Raw genomic sequence first — 24500 nt, forward strand, 5'->3', positions numbered from 1 at the left:
CCTTCCTCTCTCTCTCTCTCTCTAATTCAGCTTGTCACCAGAGGCCTATCACTTCTTCTTATATTTTCAATAATGCAGCCTAAGATCAAGTTAAATTTGGGGGGCTGCCAAGTCACACTGCTAACTCATGTGAACCTGTCCACTGAAACCTCCCAGACTTTTCTTCACAGGAATTGTATAACCATACCTCTAACATTCTGTACATGTACAGATTAATACAAGCTGAATCCTCCTGTGAAAATGTATTTTATTTGAATTTCTGGAGAATGATCAGAAAGGACAGGGAACCCAGGTAGTCAGTGATTAAGAGTATAAATGGGTGACCAGGTTTCCCAGGATCTAGGCATGGGGAGTTTTCCCTGAGGGTAGCAATGGTGGACTTTCAGGAGCCAGCCTGGCAGGAACAGGGAACCCTGTGTCCACCCTGCGGTTGAGCTGTAGTGACCAGATCAGGAACAGAGACGGGCAGGGCCAGATGCTCAACTGAGACCTGGAACTCCCCAGGTCTTCCTTAAGTCAGCCTCTATGGAGATTGAGGGCCTGGGCCTGGATCAGGTAGAAGGGCATCGATCTCAGCCTCTCCTTCCAGTCCCCACTGTCCCTCTGGGACTAGGATCTTTGCAGCCTCCTCCCTGTGCTCCAGGATCACTTCCTGGCTTGCTCGTAGTTGTTTTCAAACCAGGCACATGTCTCCTTTACAGCTGAGGAGTAAGTAAAGAGGCTGGGATGAAGGATGAAAGAAGAGTCCTCAGGTAGGTCCAACACCAACCCCTATACCTTGGCCCATTCCCATGGGCTCTGACTGGACAGGAAACCTGACTAGGTCCTATGGCCTCAACTCTGCTAGGAACAGACCTGGATTGGAATCATGTGATCTGCATCACTGCTTTCAAGCTAACATGGGGGAATGGCAATATTGGACAGGGACCCAGAAGACTTGGGGTCTAGTGCTGGCTCTGCACTATGACCTTGGGTAAGCCATGTCCCCAAGCCCTCTCCCTGGGTCTCAGTGTTTTCTATCAAAGGGGGTTAAAAATTCCTGCCCTGCTAAAGTCATAGAGGCATTAGGAACATCAGAGTATAAAAATAAAGAACAGAGAATTTTTTAACAGAGGAGGAAACTAAGGCCCAAAAAGAGAAAGTGACTTGGCCAAGGTCATAAGATGAGACAAAGGAAAAGCTTGGATTTGAACCCAGGACTCCAAATCCAGTGCTCTTTCTACTATATCACCTTATCAAGTATTTGCTGAAAGAATGAAATGAAATTCATCAGGGCTGAAAGTACCTCAGGAGCCAATGAGTTCATTTTACAGAGGAAGAAACTGAAGCCCAAAGAGGGCAAGGGACTTGGTGAGAGGCACGCAGAGTCAGGGCAGAGGCAGGAGTCACGGGCCGTGCAGCTCCTCACTCCCCGATCTCCCATTCCTGCCCCTAACCACTACCACCAGGGTACTCTCATGACTCAGGAGGCCAAAGCACTGGGACGAGGAGAGGTGACTGGAGAGGTTTGAGCCCTCGATCTCAGAACTGGAGGAAAGCTCCGAGATCATCCAGTCTAAGCCATGCCTGGGTAGGAGGCCCCTTGACAACTTCCATAACAAGTGGTCATCTAGCTTTTGCTTGAAAAAATGAGTTAGGACTTGTGGATTCTTGTTCTTTTTCTGACACTCCCAGTGGCCCTGCTCCCCTGCCCCCCAACAATGCCTGACTACTTGTCTCAGTTCCTTGGTTCCCTTCCTGCCCCATTCCCTTTCTTTAATGTGGGAAACTGAGTGGTGTGAGAGGGACTGAGACCGTGTTTAGGGGGTTATAGCATTTTAATGACTTTTCAAGGAAAGCCCCAAGAGAAATGGGGTGTTGTTTTTTTTAGGTACTGCAAAGTTTCTTCAACATCAGATATGGCTCAGGCCCTGTTTTCTCTGAACTGTGAAACCACCCCCACCCTCACTCAGGGTAGTATTTCCCAGAATGGATTTCCCACCAGATGCGGAATTTATGCTGCGTAATGGTAATATCTTACATTGCCCTGTCCATACCAGGAAATGCAGCACAGTGGAGAAAAGAACATTGGGTTTGGAGTCAGACGTGTTCAAATCTTGGCTCTGCTACTTACTTCTGTATGACCTTGGATAACGCACTTACCCTCACTGGGCACTGGCTGCTGCTTTTATAAATGAGGGTGTGGACTAAAAGGACCTTAGAGTTCCTTTCTAGCCCTGAATCGATGATGCCATGCATGACCTCCAGTGACGGGGTACTTTACCCCTCCAGAAGCAGCCCATTCTACCTTTGGATGGACAGGAATCTGGGGGACCCAATGGATTGCCAGATTAGCCTTCCCAAGGTAGGGGAGGCTCTTACCTTGTTTGAAGGGCGTGAACTGGAAGTCTGGGAGGTAGGTCCTCAACTTCTTGTTGCTGGCCGTCTTCTTGAACTGCCCATCTGACTTGGTTGTGTCAAACTATCAGTGACCCTGAGTCAAGGTCAAAGTCAAACTGGAGGGTTTTGTGGCACGACAAAGGAGTTACTTGGGAGAACCAGGCAGGGGGAGGGATGATGCTTTTTTCAAAGAGTGAGAGCTGGAAAGGATCTTAAAGTCTGACTCACTGAGCAGACAAGGAACCTGAGGCCCACAGAAGAGGTGGAGTCAGCTATGATGCAGTGGTCACAACCTGGATTTGGATGTCGAGGCTGGAGGACTACTTGTTGGGTAGGGTTATATATAGTAAGGATTCCTCTCATGTATGGGTTACACCACATGGCCACTGAAGGTCCTTCCAGCTCTCAGGGTTGATATCTGAACCATCTCCTTCCTCCCACTGTCCCCTCACCGTCTCAAACCATACAGACTTCCAGGCCCTCATTCAACCTCCATTCAAAGTCCCCTACCCTGTCTCAAAGGGCCAGCCTGATGGAGCCTCCAGGGTTCCCTTCCCCAGGGCTGGCTGGCCCCAGAAGGTCAGGCTTCAGGGCCTGGAGACCAAGGGGCTCACAGGATCAGCAGCTCATTGAATACTCAATGGGTACTACTCCTGTCCTCCCCAACATCCCAGGAACAAAAGGACTGGGAGACTAGTGGACTGAGTTCTAGCCCTGGCTCTAAGTTTTGCTCACTGTGAAACATTATCTAGTAAGTAAGGTAGCAGAGCTGGGGAAGGAAGAAGAGAGGAGGAAGCATCCTGGGTAGGATTGAGTTGTGGGGAGTAATGAACAAGAGCTCAGGATATGGAGTTGGAGGGGCTGGGGGCCACTCCGAGCTCTGTGACCCTGAACCTCTCTGGGCCTCAGTTTCCCTATATGTAAAGTGAGAGACTCAGTCTTGCTACCTAAATTCTAAAATCATAAGATTCCCCAATTAATCTCTTATCACTTGTTCAAGACACCACCCTCTCCCCAACACCTTGGGCTCTTCTTGCATTCAAGTGACTATCAGTTAATCCTCACTAAAGCACAGCCTAAGAAAGGATCTTGGGGGGCTACTCTCCTAGAGAAATAGAAAATAGAAAATAATAGAAAGACATAGTCTTAGAGAAAGAAACTGAGACCCAGAGAGGGACCTCCCCAAGGTCACACTGTCAATCAGTGGTAAAGCTTGCTCTGGAGCTGAGATTCTTCCTGCCATTCCAGGTGGCCTGTCTGCATCAGGGGAAGTTGACAGTCTCTAGCCTGCTTGACTGCAGTCCCTAACACAGTAAAGGATACAGTCAGCTCCCCTTGGAAGCCCATGGCCTCCGCAATGGTCTCAGCTGCCTCCTTGATGGACACCTCATCCTCTTCACCCACTGAAAGAAAGTCTTAGATCAGGCCAGCTCCAGGTTCTGCCTCTTCCATTTTCCCATGGATGACCCAAGTCTTATCTTTCTGTGGAGACCAGCTCCTGCCCCATGCCCTCCTAGAAACTTTATGAGATCACCCCAACCTATCAAGATTTCTCCTCCTGGCCCCCGCCCTCCCCCACCCTGTCCCACCTGAGTTCCTGCAGCCTTGGAATGAGGTGGGGGAAGAGGCAGGGAGGAGTTCTGTACCTGATAGGATGATAGGATCCACCTCACTGTATTCCCGAAGGACCCAGAGGAAGAGGCGGGCCAGGTCCTGGAGGCAGTGGGAGAGGCAAATTCAGGTCATGAAGTTACAGACTGGAGTCATAATGGGGTCACATTGGGCCATGTATGTTTAACCCTAGGGGCTAGGCAGCCCCTCCGGACGGCACAGCCCTGCCTAGCCCAGCCCCTGTGGGCCCAGGGAAAGGAGGAACTCTAGGACTAGTGGTCCTGATTCCTTTTGTACTAAGACCAAAGGTCACAACAGAGGAATGGGCAGGTGGTTCAGTCAAGCAAGCTCAAGTGCCAAGAAAGGCAGAGGGGGCTTGAGAACAGGCAGTCCGGGAGTTAGTAAAAGGTCACAGATTTAGAGCTGAAAGAAACCTCAGAGTTCATCAAGTAAGGGCAGGGTGATTCCATGACTTCTCCAAGGTCGCAGGCAGTGACCTGAGTGAGGAATCCCAAGCCCTCCATCAAGAGGAGGCCAGAAGCCAAGGGGACATCACCTGGAGCAGTGTGGAGGAGGAGATGGTCCTTAAGGAAGCCGCCAGCCCTGGCTGGTTAGAGCCATCTACAACAGCCTTACTGGGACCCAGCTCGGACCCCACCTCCTCTGAGGGCTCCATCCGTGGCCTCTTTTGTTTCTGAGCTCGGGAAACCACCAACCTTCAGTTAGAAGAGCCCTAGGAAGTGACTGAGGCCCATTTCTCCGGGGCAAGAGCCCTCTTGACAGCTTTCCAGTGATAAGCAACTCTCGCTACTCCTGAGGCAGTCCATCCTCCTGTACCACTGCTCTAATTGTTAGGAAGTGCTTCCTTTCATCAAACCAAAAATCGATCTCTGAAACTTCCATCTGTTATTCTTGCAGAGTGTCTCCACTCACACACTAGCGTATGAACTTTGTAAATACTGAGCCCAGGTTTCCTTCTCCTTATCCTGGACTGATTCTGGCCCAGGGATACTTGGAGCCTTAGCACAGACTGGATGACTCACCGGCCATTAGAGGGCTAGTCTCCTTTCATTGCTGAGAGAGGCTCCCAGCCTGATTAGGGATAGTGACAGTTGCGTGTATGTGTGGGTGCAGGCACATGTGCAGACTAGAAAGGCCTATATCCGAGAGGAGCCTTGACCTCCTTCCCACAGAGAACCCAGGCATCGGGATGAACACTTACCAAGGAGTAAATGAATTGCCTTCGAGGCTTCCCGGTGCCCCACACGGTCAGAGCTGAGCCATTGCCTAGAAAAGGGGAAAGGAAGATGGAATAAGGAGAGACCAGACCACTCTGCTACTGGGCCTGGAGGGGGCCAGATGTGGAGCAGTTGAGTAAGACACACACAACAAACCTCAGCTTTGAGTCTGGGACCAAACATTCCTCCCGGGGCTAAGCCTAAGACAGTGAAGATGGAGGCTGGAGATGGGATTAGGAGGAAGTTTCACGTCCCAGGAGGACGCACACATGCACACACATGCATACAGAAGACAAAGAGGTGCAAATAGAAATGCACAAAGATGCAGACAGACTCACGCTTCGCAAGGTAGACTTTGTGGATGAGGCCAGGAAGCACATGGCCATCTTCAATGTTGAAGTTGTCATGGGGTCCAAAGACATTTGTGGGGATGACAGCAGTGAAGGTACAGCCGTATTGCTGGAAGTAAGCCCTGGGATAGGAGTGAGGGTGAGGCTGGTTGGGGCTCTCCTTACAGGGTACCCATGATTCATCTTTCAGGGTCCAGATCAACCCACCTCCTACAGGAAGCCCTCTGCTGTTCCCATAGTTAGTGACATCTCTTTCCTCCTACTTCTCCAGCCTGGGTATTCTGTACCACATGGCTAGACTTGAATCCTAACCTTATCCTATCTTGTGTTCTATCTCCTGGCTGGGAGGTCCCTGAGGTATGGGCTTGGTTTTCTTCTTCCTCTTCCCTCCTCCCAAGCTGGACTGGGCTCAGGACTGAGCACACAGCAACTGCATAAAGACATTTATATTGTTTACCCAAAGGGCCCCAGCTCAGTCCATCTTTAAGCACCTTAGCTACCTGTAGCAGGAAGTGATGCTTTTTTCAAAGAGTGAGAGCTGGAAAGGATCTTAAAGTCTGACTCACTGAGCAGACAAGGAACCTGAGGCCCACAGAAGAGGTGGGGTCAGCTATGATGCAGTGGTCACAACCTGGATTTGGATGTCGAGGCTGGAGGACTACTTGTTGGGTAGGGTTATATATAGTAAGGATTCCTCTCATGTATGGGTTACACCACATGGCCACTGAAGGTCCTTCCAGCTCTCAGATTCTGTGAGACCTGAGCTCAAATCCCAGTTCCACCCCTTACCATCCAACTTTAGTCAGTCCCGTCCCCTCAACGGACCTATCTCTTCATCGGTAAGATTGGGATAGTGATGCTGGCACTGCACACCCCTCACAGGCTTGTTGTGAGAGGATCAAATGAGATTATGTAAAATATTATTGAAATGTTGGGCTGTTATTTTTCCATTTTCCAGCCATGCACAACTGCATGTTTAATAAATGTTGAAATGAATCGGAGAGCCTTGGTTGAGGACAACCAGGAATTACTAACATATGAAGCACCTACCATATGCAGGCACACATATGATTAATGATGATGTTTGTGTTTCTAGTTCAATACTGATGCCAACTGAAGGTAAGAGCTCCAAATCAGTCACTTAACAAACATTCATTAGGAGCTAACTATGGGCCAGGAACTGTGCTAAGTGTTGGAGATACTGGGCAACAAGAGTCCTTGCTCCCATGAAGCTCACATCCTAATGTCAAGATGTAAATAATGAGGTACACTCATACACACACACACACACACACACACACACACACACACACACACAGAATAAATAGTAGATAACCTTAAAAGAGAAGGCACTTGTGCAGGGGGAAGGAGGAGAGAACACTTTTAGGAAAGGCTTTGTGCATTATTATGCAAGACCTGAGCAGAGTCTTGAAGGAAATCAGAAAGCAGGGGGCAGCCTGTCCATTCCAGGCATGGGGGGCAGTGAATAGAAAGGCACAGAGAAGGAAGATAGAGCTGGGATCAAGAAACAGCAAACAGGTCAGTGTAGCTGGATCATAGATAGGGTGGCTGGAGGGCAGTAAAGTAGAAGATGGCTGGAAAAGTGGAAAAGGGCCAGATTATGAAGAGCTTTAAATGCCAGAAAAGGGACTTTATATAGGATCCTAGTAATAGGGAGGAACCAATGGAGTTTTTTGAGTAGGGAAGGGATATGATACGATTGGACTTGTGCTTTAGGAAAAACCCCTTTGATAGCTGAGTGGAGGATGGATTAGAATGGAGAGAGACTGAGGCAGGGAGAGGAGTGGAAGGCTACTGTACTAGTCCTAGTGAGAAGTAAGGAGCACCTGGATGTGCAGAGAGAAGGGAATGAGTACAAGATGCTGCGAAAGCAGAAATGACAAGATTTGGCAACAATAACAAGACTTTCTTGATGCTTCATCACAGCACAGAGGGCACTTGGGCTTCTCAGAGGTTCTGCCTTAGTGACATGGGGTCCAGTAGGCCCTTTCAAGCCAGACAGGGATTTAAGTATAGGCCCCAGTGACAAACTTGTCACCACAGGACCAGCCCAGTTAAGTAGATTCTCATGAACCCTATTTCTATAGGCCTTGGAGGGATGGGGAGATAATGCTAAGATATATAATTGAGATCCTACCAAAAAAGTCAATCCAGTAATAACAATAGCCAATCTTGTAATAATTGAGATCCTGAAGATAAAATAAAACAATTCTGATGAGGATGGAGGAGTTGTTAAGAGACGTGAATGGGAGGCAGCTAGGTGGCGCAGTGGATAGAGCACCGGCCCTTAAGTCAGGAGGACCTGAGTTCAAATACGGCCTCAGACCAAACATTTGACACTTACTAGCTGTGTGACCCTGGGCAAGTCACTTAACCTCAATTGCCTTTAAAAAAAAAAGAGAGAGAGACGTGAATCACAGGGAACCCAATCACACATTTAGACTTCTAAAAGACACAGGAAATGGACTCAAAAGAAGGTAACAGAGTGAATACAAATGTTTGGCATGATTGTGGAAGTGTCAGGAATGCAAAAGTTAAGAATGAGAAGACTAGGAAGGAAAGATAAGGAGAACAAAAAAGGTTTTTTTGTTTTTTTTTAAGCTATATTAGGGGGAAAAGAGAAAGACTCAAAGAAGGAATAAGACTGTTGCTGGGGTTAGATGAAATAACACATAACAGAGAAAATTCTGAACTAGTCCACTCCTATTTTCTTATTTTCCATCCAGGAGAAAATCTTGGAACTTGGAAGGACAGAACAAAAATAGCTAATAAGGAGCTTACGCCCAACACAAATGGGGACATATTAAGAAAGCATCTGACTGTTCTCAATGAATTAAAGTCATTGGGATCAGATAAATTATATCCCACTCAAAGAAGTGATGGATGTGGTTGCTGAGCAACTGTCAGTGGTCTTTAAAAGACCATGGAGAAGAGGACAGATATCATGAAACTAGAGAAGGGAGAATGTCCTATTTTTCAAAAATGAAAGTGAAATCTGCAAATTATCATAATTGACATTGATTCCTCAAAAAAATTCTAGAATATGCCACTAAAGAGATGGAACATCTAGAAAATGAAACACACAGAGATCACAAAGCTCCGCCTCCGCTCCATTAAAAATAAGTCATGAAAAATTAACTCATGTTTTTTGGACAGTGTTACTAGACTAGGAGATCAGGAGAATGCAAATGATAAAAGTTGTCTGGATTTTGGCTTTTTAAAAACTTTTAAAACTTATGCTATCCTTTTGGAGAACATGGAGAGAGATACAAGTAAGTGAATTCAGAACTGTTTGGATTAGTCATTGTTCAATGTCAGCATGTAAGGAGGTCTCTACTGGTGTTATCCCTGGATCGGTCCTTGGCTTCAATGACCTGGATAAAGGCATAGATGGTGTGACTTATCAAATTTGCTGATGACACAAAAGTGAGATAACTTAGCTATCTGATATGGCAGGACTCAAAAATATCTCTACAGGCTAGAATAAGATGAAATTTCATAGGGATAAATGTGAAGTCCTCCTCTTGGCTTCATAAATTAGCTTCATAAATATGAGATGGGGGAGGTATGAGTAGAAAGAAGTGTTTGAAAGAAATCTTGGGCCCAATGAAGCAAAAGTGTGATACAGGAGACAAAGAAGCAAACATATCTTAGGTTGCATTAGTACAGGTAGAGTGTCCAGAATTAGGGAACTGAGCCTCTCCTGCTGTGCTCTGGAGTACTGTGTTCAGTTGTAGGTGCCATATTTTTGGAAAGAGGACAACTAGGATGATGGAAGCCTCGTGGTCATGCCATTATGTTGAAATAACTGGTTACTAGACAGAAGAAAAGGCTTAGAGGAGCATGACATCTATGTTCTAATACCTGAAAGGCTCTCATCTGGAAAAGAAATTAGCCTTGTCCTGCATGATCTCAGAGGACAGAACTAGTGGGAAGACATTGCAGTCAAGAAGATTTTGGCTTGATGAAAGTGAAGATTTCTCAGTAACCAGAACTGTCCAAAAGTGAAATGGGCTCACTAGAGTCTTCAAGCAAGACTTGAAGCAAAGTCTGGACAACCAAATATGGGTGTGTTGTAAAGGGAATTCTTATACAGGTATAGGCTTAACAAGTTGACCTTTAAAATCCTTGCCAACTCAGATTCTGTGATTCCCTAATTCTATAGTCCTTTAAAGTTTACAAAGCACTTTTCTTCAGGAAGTGAACAGTACAATTATTATTGTCCCCATTTTATAGTTGAGGAAATTGAGGTTCAGAGGCAAAGTGACTTACCCAAGGTCATATAGTAAGTAGCAGAGTCAGGATCAGAACCTAAGTCTTCTTCCTTCTAATCCACTATACCATACTGCCTCAAGGAGGCAAGGAGATGATCAAACTGCAGCCCAGAAAACATGCAGTACAGAAGGAGCTGCTATATGATTCTCCTGGGTCCATGTCCTAAGGACTTCCCCTAAATCATGACCCTGACTATATCCTATACTTCAACCTCATCCTGCACCTTGTCCTTGGTCCATTTCCTGACATCACCTCCCTGGAACCCTTCCCAACTCTTCCCTGGAAACTTTCCCAAAAGAAGTATAAGCAAGGAGGAAGGGTATTCACTCTAGTACATTGTTGGTGGAGCTGTGGATCAGTACAACCATTTTGGAAAACAATTTGGAATTATGTAAATAAAGTGACTAAAAGGTCTATACTGCTGTTACCCAGAGATTCCATTATTAGACTCATACTCCAAAGAAGATATTGATAAGAAGTCTCCATACATACCAAAATATTCATAGCAGCATCTTTTCTGATAGCAAAGAATTGGAAACAAAGTAGAGGCACACTGATTGGGGGACAGCTATACAAATTATGGTACATGAATGTAATGGAATGCTATTATGCTGTAAGAAATCATGAATACAGAGAGGTGTGAAAAGATCCATATGAGCTGATGCAGAGTGAAATAAGCAGAGCCAGGAAAACAATATATAAAAATGACTACAACAATATAAACAAAAAAGAAACACCCACACAGAGTCAAAAGTGAATGTTGCAAACATGCCTTGAAAGAAAAGATATGAGAAGATACCCTGACCTGACCCCTTTGCAGAGATGAAAGGACCACAAGTCTTATACACTGCACATATTTTCAGACTTTTTTGATGTATAAATTATTTATCTCATTTTCCCTTCTTCTTTTTCATTTTTTTTCCTCTTTAAAAAATACTATTTGTTATATGGGATGGCTCTCTGGGTGGGGGAAGGGAAACTGGGGGAAAACTATGGTGATGTAAAAAAAAAAACACAACAATACAAACTTATTTAAAAAATAAAACTCTTAACAGCCCAGTCAGTCCCTTTCCCCCTATATTTCCAGTCTTCTTATGCATTCCTCCCCTCTACAGTCTTATCTTATCTTGTATAACCCTCCACTCCCATCTCCATATCTTTGCACTGGCTGTCCCCTGTACCTGGCATGTCCTCCCTTTCATCTCTGACTCTTAGCATCTCTGGCTTGCTTCAGGACTCAGCTGGAATGCCACTGTCTGCAGAAAGTGTTTTTAGGTCCCTTCAGATCCTAGTGCCTCCCACTCTAAGGTTACCCTCCTTTCACTCTGCTTGTATCTTATCTATGCCTATTTATGTACACATTATCTCCCAAATTAGAAGGTAAATTCCTTGAAGGTAGGGATTGATTTTATTTGTCCTTTGTATCCCCTGCAGGTAGCAAAGTGCCTGACACATAATGGGTACTTAATAAATGCCTGATTGGTTGATTATATATGTATGCATTGTCTCTCCCAAAAGAACATAACCTTAATAGGAGAAGAACATAACCTTATTTCCTTCCTGAAATAAAATATTTGTAAAGCACTTAGCACAGTGCCTAGCACATAGTAAAGGCTACATAAATGCTAGCTATTTTTCTAATAACTATATTGTTACCATTTTTGTATCCCCAGTGTGTAATACAGCAGGTGCTTAATAAGTGCGTGCTGACTGCTAGGCTGGACAGTGGGGCCTGTGAGGCTGGGAAGGTGTGTGTGACAAGACAGGACAGTGGCCCGGGGCTTTTGGCACTGCTGCCTCCCAATCAGCCCAGACCTGTTCTGCACGTCGATCATGCGCTTGGCATAGGAGTAGCCGAAGTTGCTGCTGTGGGGGGGTCCGTTGTGAATCTGAGTGTAGGGTTGAGAAAGGGGAGAGAAGGGGAGAGAAAGAGAAAGAAAGAGATCCTTGAGGCCCAAAGGTACTGGGGGGGGGCCACACCTCCACTTGCCCCTTCTGCCCAGCCCTCTCTCCTCCCTCCATCAGGCACTCGAGGGCTGGGGTCCTTACCATGGTCTCGTCGATGGGATAGGTGGTCTTATCAGGGAAGATACAGGTGGAGAGGCAGGAGACCACCTTCTGGGTGCCCACTTCATAGGCTGAGTGCAGGACATTGTCGTTGATCTGAACATTCTTCCTCTGGAGAGGCGAGAGACAGAATATGATCTCCCTACTCAGCCAGTCATCTGTGATCTTCCTTTCCCCTTCTCCTCCAATCTATTGCCAATTCCTTTTCAACTGACCTCCAAAAATCTCTCCCATATGTCCTCTCTTCTCCACTCTCACTGTCACCACTCTACAGTCTAATTTAAGAGGCTGTTACCACATTCAAGTGGAGTATTTTAAGTCTTCTAATCGGTCCTCCTGGATTAAGTCTCTCTCCCTATAACCTATCCTTCCCAGGCTACCCAAGTAATTTTAAGGTATAGGTCTGACTGTGTCATTTCCCTGCCCAAAAACCTTTAATGGCTCCCTTACTGCCTCCAGGACACAATTCAAACTCATTAGCCTTGCCTTTATGGGTCCTATAATCTGGTTGCCAGCCACATCCCTAACCTTGCCTCTTGCTTCTCTCCTTCATACACCCTTCTCACTCACAAAAGAATCTTTGATTTTTGGACTCCTAAATCATATTATTTCAAGTTAGATGGGGCCTTAGAAATAATTTCCTCCCCACTACCACTATGTAAGGCCCTCAGTCAATATGAATTCTGGTCCCAAACACAGTGCCCTGCTAGAAAAAGAAGCAGGGAAAGTCAGAGGAGAGTCCAGGGCTGAGCATAAGGAGACATAGGTTCTAGTCCTGTTCTGTCCCCAACTCACTAAGTGGCTGTGAACATCTCCTTTTCCCTTTCTGGGCCTCAGTTTCCTCCTCTGTAAATGATGAAATTAGACTGGATGATCTCTAAGGCTCCTCCCAGCCCTGAGTCTCCATTTTAAGCTCCCTCCCAGCCCTGATATTCTATGACTTTGAATCAAAAGCCTATGATTCACTTGTAAGATTCCCCTGCACAAATACACATCAGGACCTATAATGATGAATGTGATAGTTTGAAGGGCCATTCTTTAAGCAGAAAGGTATTCTGAACTGAAAAGAGAGAGGTAATAATGACCGATTTCTATTTACAAAGTTCAGCTCAAATTCTCACCTAAGCCTTTATAAGTGGGGTAGCAAAAGGGTACTAGGCCAAGGTCTTTGGTCTAGCTCTGTCACAGGCTTGCTATGTGACCTTGAACTAGCTGCCTTATCTGGGCCCAAGTTCCTTTTTCAGTAAAATGAGGAGTTTGGACAGATCTAGAATACTAGAGAGAAGGAAAGGCTTAGAGGAACATATGACAGCTGTGGTCAAATACCTGAAAGGTTCTCATCTGGAAGAGAAATTAGCCTTGTTCTGCTTGAACTAGTGAGAAGACATTGCAGTCAAGAAGATTTTGGCTTGATGAAAGTGAAGATTTCCAAATAACTAGAACTCTCCAAAAGTGAAATGGGCTCACTACAGTCTTCAAGCAAGACTTGAAACAAAAGCTGGATGACCGAATATTGGGTGTGTTGTAAAGGGAATTCTTATCAGGTATAGGCTTAACAAGATAGCCTTTAAAATCCTAGACAACTCAGATTCTATGATTCCATAATTCTATAGTCCTTTAAAGTTTACAAAGCACTTTTCCTCAGAAGGTGAATAGTACAATTATTACTGTCTCCATTTTACAGTTGAGGAAACTGAGGCTCAGAGGCAAAGTGACTTGCCCAGGTCACATAGTAAGTAGCAGAGTCAGGATTAGAACCTGTCTAATCCACTATACCACACTGCCTCAAGGTGGCAAGAGGAGAGGATTAAACTGCAGCCCAGAAAACATGCAGATCAGGGGCAGCTAGGTGGTGAAGTGGTTAGAACACCGGTCCTAGATTCAGGAGGACCTGACTTCAAGTCCGGCCTCAGACACATAACACTCACTAGCTGTGTGACCCTAGGCAAGTCACTTAACCCCAATTGCCTCACCAACAAAAAAACAAAAAAAATGCAGATCATGGGGTCTGTGACCTCAGTCACATATAGATATAAATATCTATATATATAACTATACCCACATCTGTGTGTGTGCATGTGTAGTATTTCAATAGAACTGGTTTCCTTTGTAATCCTCTGAATTTTGTTTTCTATATTTAAAAACAGTATTATGAACTAGAGGAACAGTTCATACAATGACAATGATATGGTAAAGACTTAAAAAAAAAACTTTCCAAAGAATTAGGAACTCTGATCAGCGTGATGACCAGCCACACTTCCAGATGACTAATGATGAAGCATGCTACCCACCTCCTGATAGAGAGGTGAAGGACTCGAGTACAGAAGGAGACATGTATATCTTGGACACGACCAACGTGGAAATGTATTTTGCCTGATCATTCATGTTAGAAACAGGGATTTTATTTTTCATTCATTCCCATTTGGGAGGGAGGGTAGGTTGGGGTGGGTAAGGAAGGCAAATTTTTGCTGATTAAAAAAATAAAACATGTAAATAAAAAAACCCCAACAATATTATTTTGAGAAGGGGGCCCACAGTCTCACCAGACTTGCCAAAGGGGCCCATGACATGAAAAAGTTAAGAACCCCTGGATTAGAGGATCTCTATAGGCCCTTCCAACCCTGACATTCTCAGTTCTGAATCTATACTTGTATCTCCCCATTTCTACAGAACTCTAATGTTTACAAAGCACTTTGCTCACAACGACTCTGTGAAGGAAACAGTACAAGTATCATTATCCCTGTTTTAAATATTAAATCCCTATTATAAATATGGAAATATGGAAGTTCAGAGTGGGGAGTGCCTTCTGAAAGGTTACAAAGCTATCAAATTGCAATTGAACTTCAACCCAGGACAAATCCAAGTAGGACTGAGGGGCTGGCAGGCCTAGGGGGTGTAACCGGGGGAGAGCTGGGACTTTGGTCACTACTGGTGCTCTCGGCAGAGGCCTAAACCAAACTGCTGCTCCAACCAATAGAGTACGGGCCTAATAAATGCTGGTTGAATGGAACTGCACCCTCCATGTTGATCTTCAATCATATGCACAGACACACACACACATATGTCATGTTAGGGCCTAATACCTTAAAAAAATATATCGGTCTCCCCAGCTCTGCAACGAGCCCCTAAATCTCTGGCTCTGTCATGTTTCTCTCTCCCAGGTTCCAGGAACCCTGGGCATATAGTTGGTCCCTAGGAAGGACTTCATGCGTGCATAATTCTACACAGGAATGAGTCCTACCATTGGGCACCCTTCCTCCTGAGAAGTTCCAGGACAGCACCTCAGGAAACTAGGGGAGAAGGAGGAAGAGGAAGTGCCTTGAAGGGAGAAGAAATCACCTTCTTGGGTCTTCCCCATTTCCAAGCTCCAAGGGCAGAAGCCTTCCTTACCCAGAAGTCCAGGTTATACTTGATGTTCCGGAAGAGGCCACCCACCATGGCTGCCAAATGGATGACATGTGTAGGCCGATGCTTCTCAAACAGGGCTCGGGTCTGGGCTGTGTCCCTGGCAGAGGGAGAGGCAAATCATATCCTGACTCAACAGACATTTACATTATGTGCCTACTATGTGCAGAGCAGAGGGAGCTAGGAATCATACAGTTAAAAATATGCCTACATATTAACTTAGCTGTTGGCACTCCAAATGTGAGGCTCTTATGCAGTGATCAAGGAACAGACATACTATTCCTTAATTTATATTAATCCTATTGATTTTGCTATAAACAAATCCAGAAGACAGAAGGAAGCTGCAGATAAATGAAAAGATGGCTCACAGATTGACACTGGCCATGTGACTCTGGACTAGTCACTTAACTTCAGTTTCCTCATCTATAAAATGAGTAATTTGTACTCAATGACCTCTAAGGTCTCCTCTAGCCATAAATCTATGACCTTAAGAAAGGTGTGGGAAGAGTGGGTTTATTATGTACCAAAAAGCAACAAAGAACATCATTTTATCATACTGTACTGTATTGTGTGATGATAAGTATTCGCAAAGTGACTGCCATGAAAATTATAATTATAATTATTATATAATTCTATAATTATAATTATAATTATAAACTTATGCCCCATGATTGGTAGTAGAAGACAAAGAGAAATTCTATGAAGAACCTGAAAAGACCTACCAAAAAAATTCAACATACAATTTGTCACTTAGTGACTTTAAAGGAAAGGTAGGAATAAGGGGCAGCTAGGTGGCGCAGTGGATAGAGCACTGGCCCTGGATTCAAGAGGACCTGAGTTCAAATCCGACCTCAGACACATAACACTTACTAGCTGTGTGACCCTGGGCAAGTCACTTAACCCCATTGCCTAACCACCAAAAAAAAAAAAAAAAAGAAGAACAAAAGAAAGGTAGGAATAGGAATGGATGGTGAAAAACAGGTATCCAGAAAAAGGCATGAAATAAGACAAAAAGACCTGCAGAGTAACAGAAACAATGTCTACATATCCCAAATCCTTCCTTCAAAAAAAGAATCAGGAAGGCTCTGAATATGACAAAGCAGCGAGGTAGCACAGTGGATTAAGAGTGCCAGACTGGCAAAGATGTAGGTGTTCCACCCAGTGATGCAGATTGCAGCCCATCCACACCATCTTATCCCGTGGAACTCTTGACCATGACTTCTCATAAATGCTCCCTCAGGGAGCTGACTCAGAGTGCTCGGTGCCTTCCTTTAGATCACAAAGATATTTAACCTTTAGGCTTTTCTCTCAGGGAGCTTTTTGGTTGAGTACATTAGTCTATTTCAGGGGACTGCTACTTGCAAAAGTACTCATAATTGGAAATTTCAGGCTGAGAAATTTTAGCTACGTTGCAGTACAATATTGGACTCATTTAACAGGGTTGTAAGAGATTATTTTGATTCTGTTATTCTATAGGATATATTCATGACAGCTGTTGTATCTAAAGGGATATATATTTATATTATATATGCCCATAAATGTATATACACATCTCTCTCTCGCTATATATAATTACTGTCATGGTTCTGGGGTTTAGTTGTTACAATCGAGCCAAAGCACAAAAAACAAGGCATCTGGAAAGGCCTCTAATTCCCATCTGCTTTCTTTCATCTTTTTTTGGTTCAGCTGCTCTTCAGCATATAGTATATCTATCCTCAGATCATTGGATATTCAATGTTTATATGGTTAGTCCCAATACATGATATGCTCTTTTGAATGGCTTATGAACGCTGTACATAGATTTTATGTGAAATGCATGTAGCTTGAATTAAGTTTTCAGGGAGCAATTGTTTATGTAAAGCTAAACAATGAAACTTCTATCTTCTATTCTGCTATCAGATATGCAGTTATCTGAAAAGAAATGGATGCTTGGCTTAAGTAAAACTTTAATATATTATATGGTTTTGGGAACTGTTTATTCCTGCCCTCCCAAAAAAAAACTGAATTTCCTAAGGACAGATGATAATTCCCTCTGTTTAATTCCTTCTACTGCAAAAAGAAGCTGATAAAACCTCTGTTGTGCCTCTTTCTTGTTTTTTTTTTCCCCTCATAAACCACTAAAGCGGATCTTTATTTTGACACTTTGAAATGGAAAATAAACTTTCATGGAAATGTTTCTAAATGTACAAAAATGAATTCCAGAGTTAAGGAAATCATGGGGTCAAAATATCTCTTTATTCCAGCATCAGTGCAGTCTTCTACAATTTTTTTTTAAGCAACAAAAACCTAACCTTTTATGAAATGTGGAGCTAGTGAGATAAGTTTTGTTCTTGCATAGAATTACCTTCTAAATTTTTCTATTATATGTTTAAATTTATTCATCTGCCAAGCTTTTAAAAACTTTTCAGTCCAACCTTATTTCCTAATTGCTGTGGTTTACATTCTGGTCTTGTTATGTTATAAAGCCTAATTAAAAAAAGAAAGAAAGAAACACCAAGGAACACTTTTGTTGAATTTAAAGCACTGGTGCCATTGACTGTCCACATTCAGAAGGCTCTTCACCCTTGGGCACACAACATACTGGGTATGCTGGTTGTAACTCAAATCAGCTTACCCTTTTGTATTAAGATTATTTCACCAATTGCTACAGTCAATAAGATCAAATCTTTGTATGAGAGAAAACAACTGAAATTTTATTTTACTTTAATTTTATTTTCTACTGATATTTCTATTGCTGGTGATGAGATTGGGATCTGGACCCCAGAAAGGAAAAACCCTGGACTTTCCCACATGGCCAAATCTCTGGCGTTCCCCTGGGAAATGACTGGGTGATGTGCCCACCATCCAGTTTGAAAACCTTTAGATTTTTAGATTCCCTTTATCTCCCTTGCAAAGCTTCCTTTTGACCTTATTCATATGCATCTTTCTTCCCTGGCCCTGAAAAGAACCTGGCTTCTGTTTGTCTCTCTTTATCTCCCTTTGAAAGCAAACTCCCCCTTCCAGTTCCCTTCATTATCTATTCTCATTGTCTGTTCAAATCCCTCAGACATTCCAAAAGGAAATTCTCACCTGGACCCTTTTTCTTTATCACCTCCCCCTTCAACCAGCCTCTCATTCCATGTTTTGCCTTCCTGGCCATTTCTCACCCTTAATCCTAGCTAGGTGCCATGAGGTCCAGGACCCAGGAGTTCTGTTCACCCCAGCTTACTAGCCACTACCATCCAGATCTCCTTAGACCCCTCCTCCCATCACTCCAAACTACTTGACCACTCCTAAACCCCTCCCACAGTCTTTCTGTACTTAAGATTCACCTTTGCCCCATTCTGATGCTGGGAATTTCTCATGCCCCTACAGGCTGAGTCTCTCACACCCACCCATCTTTATGGGCATCACCCGGCTTGGGATTCACCTGGCCTCCTTAGCCCCCAGCCCCCATTTAGAAGCTGAGCTTTCCTCACGCCCAAAAGGCTGAGACTGCCTCAAGCCCGAGCGTCACCTGGCCTGACCACCTTAGCCTCCATTCTGAGGCTGAGCTGCTCTCACGCCTAGAGGCTGAGACCCTTGCAGGGCTCATCACCTGGTCTGACCACCTTAGCCCCCAGCCCCCATTCAGATGCTGAGAACCTCTCACTTCCAGAGGCTGAGATTCTTTTCCTCATGGGTGCGACCTGGCCTATATGTGATTTATCTTTAATAAACTTTTTCTCTGGCTGAAAGAAGATTTTTGGGTTGAATTCTTTCAAGCAGATCCATGCTGTGATCTGGGGCTTTTTCCCAGAACCCTAAAACCTCCCACAATCTTGGGGTGCCTCTGTGCATCTAGGAGCACCCCAACCCCCCCACCTCTTCACTGGTGTCAATGTTTGCCAACAGAAATTAATTACATTTAAAAAAAAAAGTATCAGACTGGGAGTCAGGAGGACCTGAGCTCAGATCCTGCCTCAGATTTAGCTGTGTGACTCTGGACAAATCACTTTACCTCCCTTGGACTTAGTTTTCCCTTCTTTAAAATTGGAATAACAGAATTTAAAGGGTTGTTGTGAGATCAAACAAGACTGTATATAGAAATAGACAGCTATAGGGAATATATAGATATATATTGTTATATAAATGCTAGCTATCATTATTATTATTATGACAAGCACCAAACAGGGACAGAGAAAGCACCAAATAACAATTTAAGGTGACTATATTCAAACCTATAGGAAATGATTTCTCAGTAATATGACTTATCAATCATTCCTAATGTTGAGGGAATGATTCATAAGCTATGTGAGAAAGATATGGGAAGATACCACAGGTTTTGGGGAAAAAAAATCTCAGGCCTTATTAGTACCGGAAAAAAAAAAAAGGCAACTGAGGAGAGGACATCACCAACTCCATATGCTATCAAGGCCAACAGAACTTGCTGCCTGCAATGCTTTCCATACCATCTGGACTCTTGTTCATATTGTATAAGGATGTGTCTACATTTAAAAATTTTGAAATTGCAAATAACAGCCTTCTGCCCTGAACCTACTAAATGCTGACACTGCTTGCTAGAAAATGTACACAGGCATACACAGCTAAATTGGTAAACTGGATCCTTTTCCCTTTGATATTGTGGTTTCCTGTCCCATCTCCCACTCCTATCTAGGTCAGCCTCCAAAGGAAAAGCTGTAATTCCTTAGAATAAAGGCTCTATTGTTCTCCCTTAAGAAGCAAGCCTAATGGTCATTTTCATTGGCTTTGGGCAAGCTAGTTAACAACCCTGGCAACAAAAAAACTCCTTAGGATTCTGCAACTGTTTTCTGTTCACTAATGCAACTTAGTGAAATTTCACCATCTTGCCTCATATCTCTAACCTGATTTCTTCTCGTTTCTAAAATTGTGATAATGCTCAGCTCAGCCCAGGTGCAATATTTTCTCAGTGGTTTCCCCTAGCTCTCACAGACAGCAGATTTCCTCATCTTAAGGAAAGATAAGAAGGATGAGCCACCTGATCCCATTCTTAGCACCTGATTCTGTCAATTGCTGCCCTAGAATTCCAGGGAACTAGGAAACTGAAATACCCTTAATATGCTTCAGAAAGGGTTTGTGAGTCATGTTGGGAGGGGGAGTTTAGGTGGATTCCTAGCCCCCTCCCCAGCCATTTAGAATTCTTAAACTCTAGGGTAACACAAAGCGCTGATACCCTCTCTTCTCCCAACCTCAGCAGATCTGAGCCAGAGAGCTGGTGGAAAGCTATTTTTTGGTGCTTCAGCACTTCCAGAGGTTCCTGGGGGAGGGTATTTAGGAAAGCATTGCCCTTTCCCTTGATCAGTTCCTCTCCCCAATTAGCCAGTCAGTGACTGTGAACTTCTGTAATCTTGGCTAGCAGTGCAGACCCAACTCAAGACACTTGAGGAGCACCTCATCTTATCTCCACCTGACCGAAGACCTGCACTAGCTATAAAGACTAACTTTTAATAAACTTCATTATCAGATTCCTAAGTTTTATACATGTGGCCTGTTTGTCTCCTGGGTTTGGTGGTTAGTTCATTGAAAAATCGTTCATTTTACAGGGCAATATCTGCTAAAAATATAGGAAATAATGTAAATAGAGGAATTGGATCAATGCTCCTCTTCCATTATTTCCTACAAACCCCAAGAGTAACCCTGACTCATTGAGAAAAAGGAGTAGGGGGGCAGCTAGGTGGTGCAGTGGATAGAGCACCAGCCCTGGAGTCAGGAGGACCTGAGTTCAAATGCAGTCTCAGACCAGCACTTGACACTTACTAGCTGTGTGACCTTGGGCAAGTCACTTAACCCCAATTGCCTAAAACAAAACAAAAAAGAAAAAGGAATAGGATACTAAAGCACATGCCTACTTGCCCATCTAAATAAAACATTTATAAGGATCATGCAGATAGGTATCCAGGGCATCATCGATCATGGTACTGTTAAAGAACAGTCAATTTTTTCACAAGCACTATTCCATCTTAAACCACATCTTTGCCATCATGCAATTAACAGAAAGATCTCATTGTATTTATTGCTTATTGATTATAAAAAGCCTTGAATTTGTTAGCACAACATGCAACCTCAAAGGCCCTTTTCCAACAAAGTTTTCCATGTACACATCAAAGTTATGTAAGATTTTACGAAAGACATAACATATATAATTTTTTTTTGACAATAACAATCATTACCATCAGCTCAGTCAGAAAATAAGGAGACATCTGCTTGCCAGATGTTCATTCACCACTGTCACAGAGTTCCAATGCAGAGTCCAAGGTGAAGAGGGATTTCCCATAGTTGGTCAGGTTCACTAGATGCTTCTGTTTGCAGAGGACATCAGACTGGTTCTATCAAGCCCTAGAACACTGCAGACCCTCCTAGACAAAGTCTATCTGCCCCAACCATCCACACAAGTAAAACCAGTGGAGTGCATGAAGAATATCTAGTCAAGACTGACATACAACCTAGAGTTTGTCCTTCAGCATAATGTCTATGAATTATCTAATGAATTTACTTATCAATTCAAGTAGCTAATGCCAAATAAGCCGGCACAAATCTGAAACTTTTATTACACTCAAAGTATATTATTCTCCAGCAGTAACTACTGCTGGGGAATGTGTTATTCACAATTTAGCAAGTGATATTTATACAGGATAGTAAATAAAGAAAAGAAAAATGGCTATTCATCAAAATGCAGGTGGCTATACCAAAAACAAACAAACAAACATACTTGTTAAAAGAAAATGTGTCAGGGCAGCTAGGTGGCGCAGTGGATACAGCACCGGCCCTGAAGTCAGGAGGACCTGAGTTCAAATCCAGCCTCACACCAACCACTTGACACGTACTAGCTGTGTGACCTTGGGCAAGTCACTTAACCCCAATTGCCTTACCAAAAAAAAAAAAAATGTGTATCATCTGCTACAGGGGATAGATAAGGGATTTATCTTCTTGGTATAGCTAGTTTCACTAAATCAAAGATAACTGCCTGTCAGGTCAGACAAAGGAGGACTCAAATCCTTCACCTTCAGCAACTAAGTCTTTTTGTACAGATATGTAGAGAAAAGGGGACACTGCATCAGAGCTGCATGTGGTTTTGCACTTTATGAGGACTCATAGACAGCAAAAGAGTTAACACAGAACAAAACAGAGTCAGCTATGTTTTTCCAGAAATTCATTTCCAATTACACACACACACACACACACACACACACACACACACAAGTGCTCTGTGTATGTATGTACATGTGATAATACAAATAGACAAGTCGGGCCCATAATTCAACAGGAGAAAGGTGGGCCCAACAATCTAAGGCAACCCAAGCTTTGACCTACGTTGGACAAATAAACATATCGACTACGCCATTTCTTAGAAAAGAGACGCAGGAAGGCTTCTAGCACCTCTCTCACTAGCAGGTTTGCTTTTGATTCGGTGAAACAGGAAGACAGGAATGGAGTCACAATAAGGGGTTAAATAAGCTTATTTTATTCTAGTCTAGTCTTCTCAAAGGGAGTTTGCTGATAATGGCGGCACCAACTCCTACAGCATTCCCAAACAACCCCTCTCGCAAGGGCCGGCATGAAGGGGGGGCAATTACCCCTTGTCTCGACGGGGTCAGTCGAGACCAGCACAACTTGTGCACTCCCCTAAATCCCCTCAAGCCTCAATAGGGGCTGGTTGAGGCAAACACATAGATTCCTCCACCCAAACCTTGATGGGGGCTGATCATGGCACGCACAGCATTCAGCCCAAACATTTACCCCTATGGGGGTCCCCAGTCAGTGACCAGTGCCCACTTGCTTTACAGGGCAACAGACAAAGAAGGCATGTTGCCAGCAATAGCCTCACAATTTTACATCACTTCACCCCTACATCTACTGCGCAAGCGGTAGAAACTGTTTTGAACCATGATCGTGAGAACTCGTATCTAACACCTGGGAAATAGAGATTGTTATGGCTATGGATCCTGAGAAGAAAACTCTAAGAAAGAACAACAAAAAATCCACTTTACACACACTAAAATTCACCTTCCTTACAAACTAAAATGAGGGTTTCTTTTTATACCAATAGCCTAGCAGTCCTCTCACACGGTTGTGACTCAGGGACCACTGTATCTTTGAAAAAACTGAAACTGATTATCAGCAAAAGGGAAATGGCAAGGCAAGACACATGCTGGATGTGAACAAGCTGTAACCCATGACACACAAAAAACTACAAAGATGAATTAAAATAAAAGATACTGTCAAGTCAATGTGTAATCTGAAAAGAAGAAGGAATGGTCTGGTAGCAAGAGCAAAGGCCAACGTTTGGATGTCCTGTGGTTCCCCTGGTATATTGACATTTTCAGGAGAGAGACAGGAAGGTATCCAATATGAAATTTATGGGCATCCATGGACCTAAGTTACACAGGATGGGCACACAGGGAAGGGGTACAGTCTGTGTCATGCAAGGCAGGGGGAAGCCACACTGATGATATTGCGGATTCACTGCCGTACGAAACAAGTGTTTCTAATACGCAGTCAAAAGAGAAGGGAGGGACAGAGAGAAAGAGAGTGTCCAAAACTATGACATAAGGTAGAGAGTAATGGGACGAAGGAGTGATACCAAGAACTCCAGGAAAATACGAGTTGGGAGAGCTCATTTTTAACAGGGAAGGGGTTGGGAAGGAGGTAGCATCTGGGCCTGGCCTTGAAGCAATAATATGGGCTTAAACAGGCAGAGATGGGGAAAGAGTACATGTGAAGCACAGAAGGGTGGCCTGAATCAATTCATCAGACAAGAAAGGGGAGAGGATGGGTTCTAGGAATGGCCCATAAAAGAGTCTGGCTAGAAGGAATGGTGTTAGAAGCAGTAAAGGCAGGAGAGGCAGTTTAGAGACAAACTAATGAGAACCTTCAAGTCCAGCTAAGGAGGCTGTATTATACTCCACAGGCAATAGGCAGCCATGGAAGGCTATGGAGCAAAAAAGTAACAATCAGGGCTGAGTCTCACAAAAATTACTTTGCAGCTATGTGGAGGCTAGAGCTAGAAGGGAACTTGTATAATCTGACAGAAGAGAAATCAGGGAATGACCCAAAGTCACCCAATAAGTAAGGGGCAGATCTAGGACTACAGAAAGGCCGAATGCCATGACAACCGTCTTCAAAGTTTTGTTTGTTTGTTTGTTTTGGCAAGGCA

General features: G+C 43.8%; 1 protein-coding gene across 4 annotated transcripts in view; it reads right to left on the minus strand.

Annotated features, from left to right (window-relative positions):
* Window positions 1–230: 230 nt before the first annotated feature.
* The window catches only part of TSTA3 (tissue specific transplantation antigen P35B), a 30278-nt gene continuing 6008 nt past the window's right edge, over window positions 231–24500 (minus strand). For 3 of the 4 annotated variants that reach the window (XM_027859904.1, XM_027859905.1, XM_027859906.1), the window contains exons 3-11: window positions 15332–15446; window positions 11924–12052; window positions 11690–11763; window positions 5567–5700; window positions 5213–5277; window positions 4026–4092; window positions 3703–3782; window positions 2362–2461; window positions 231–701 (exon numbers count right to left, since the gene is read on the minus strand). In XM_027859904.1, coding sequence (XP_027715705.1) covers window positions 646–701; window positions 2362–2461; window positions 3703–3782; window positions 4026–4092; window positions 5213–5277; window positions 5567–5700; window positions 11690–11763; window positions 11924–12052; window positions 15332–15446 — 820 coding nt within the window. In that variant the 3' untranslated portion in view covers window positions 231–645. Of the gene's footprint in view, window positions 722–2361; window positions 2462–3702; window positions 3783–4025; window positions 4093–5212; window positions 5278–5566; window positions 5701–11689; window positions 11764–11923; window positions 12053–15331; window positions 15447–24500 lie in introns of all 4 variants that reach the window. The other variant, XM_027859907.1, reaches the window with a different exon arrangement.

The sequence above is a fragment of the Vombatus ursinus genome, unplaced genomic scaffold (assembly GCF_900497805.2).
Source record: "Vombatus ursinus unplaced genomic scaffold, bare-nosed wombat genome assembly UNPS02014173.1, whole genome shotgun sequence".
Taxonomy (NCBI): domain Eukaryota; kingdom Metazoa; phylum Chordata; class Mammalia; order Diprotodontia; family Vombatidae; genus Vombatus; species Vombatus ursinus.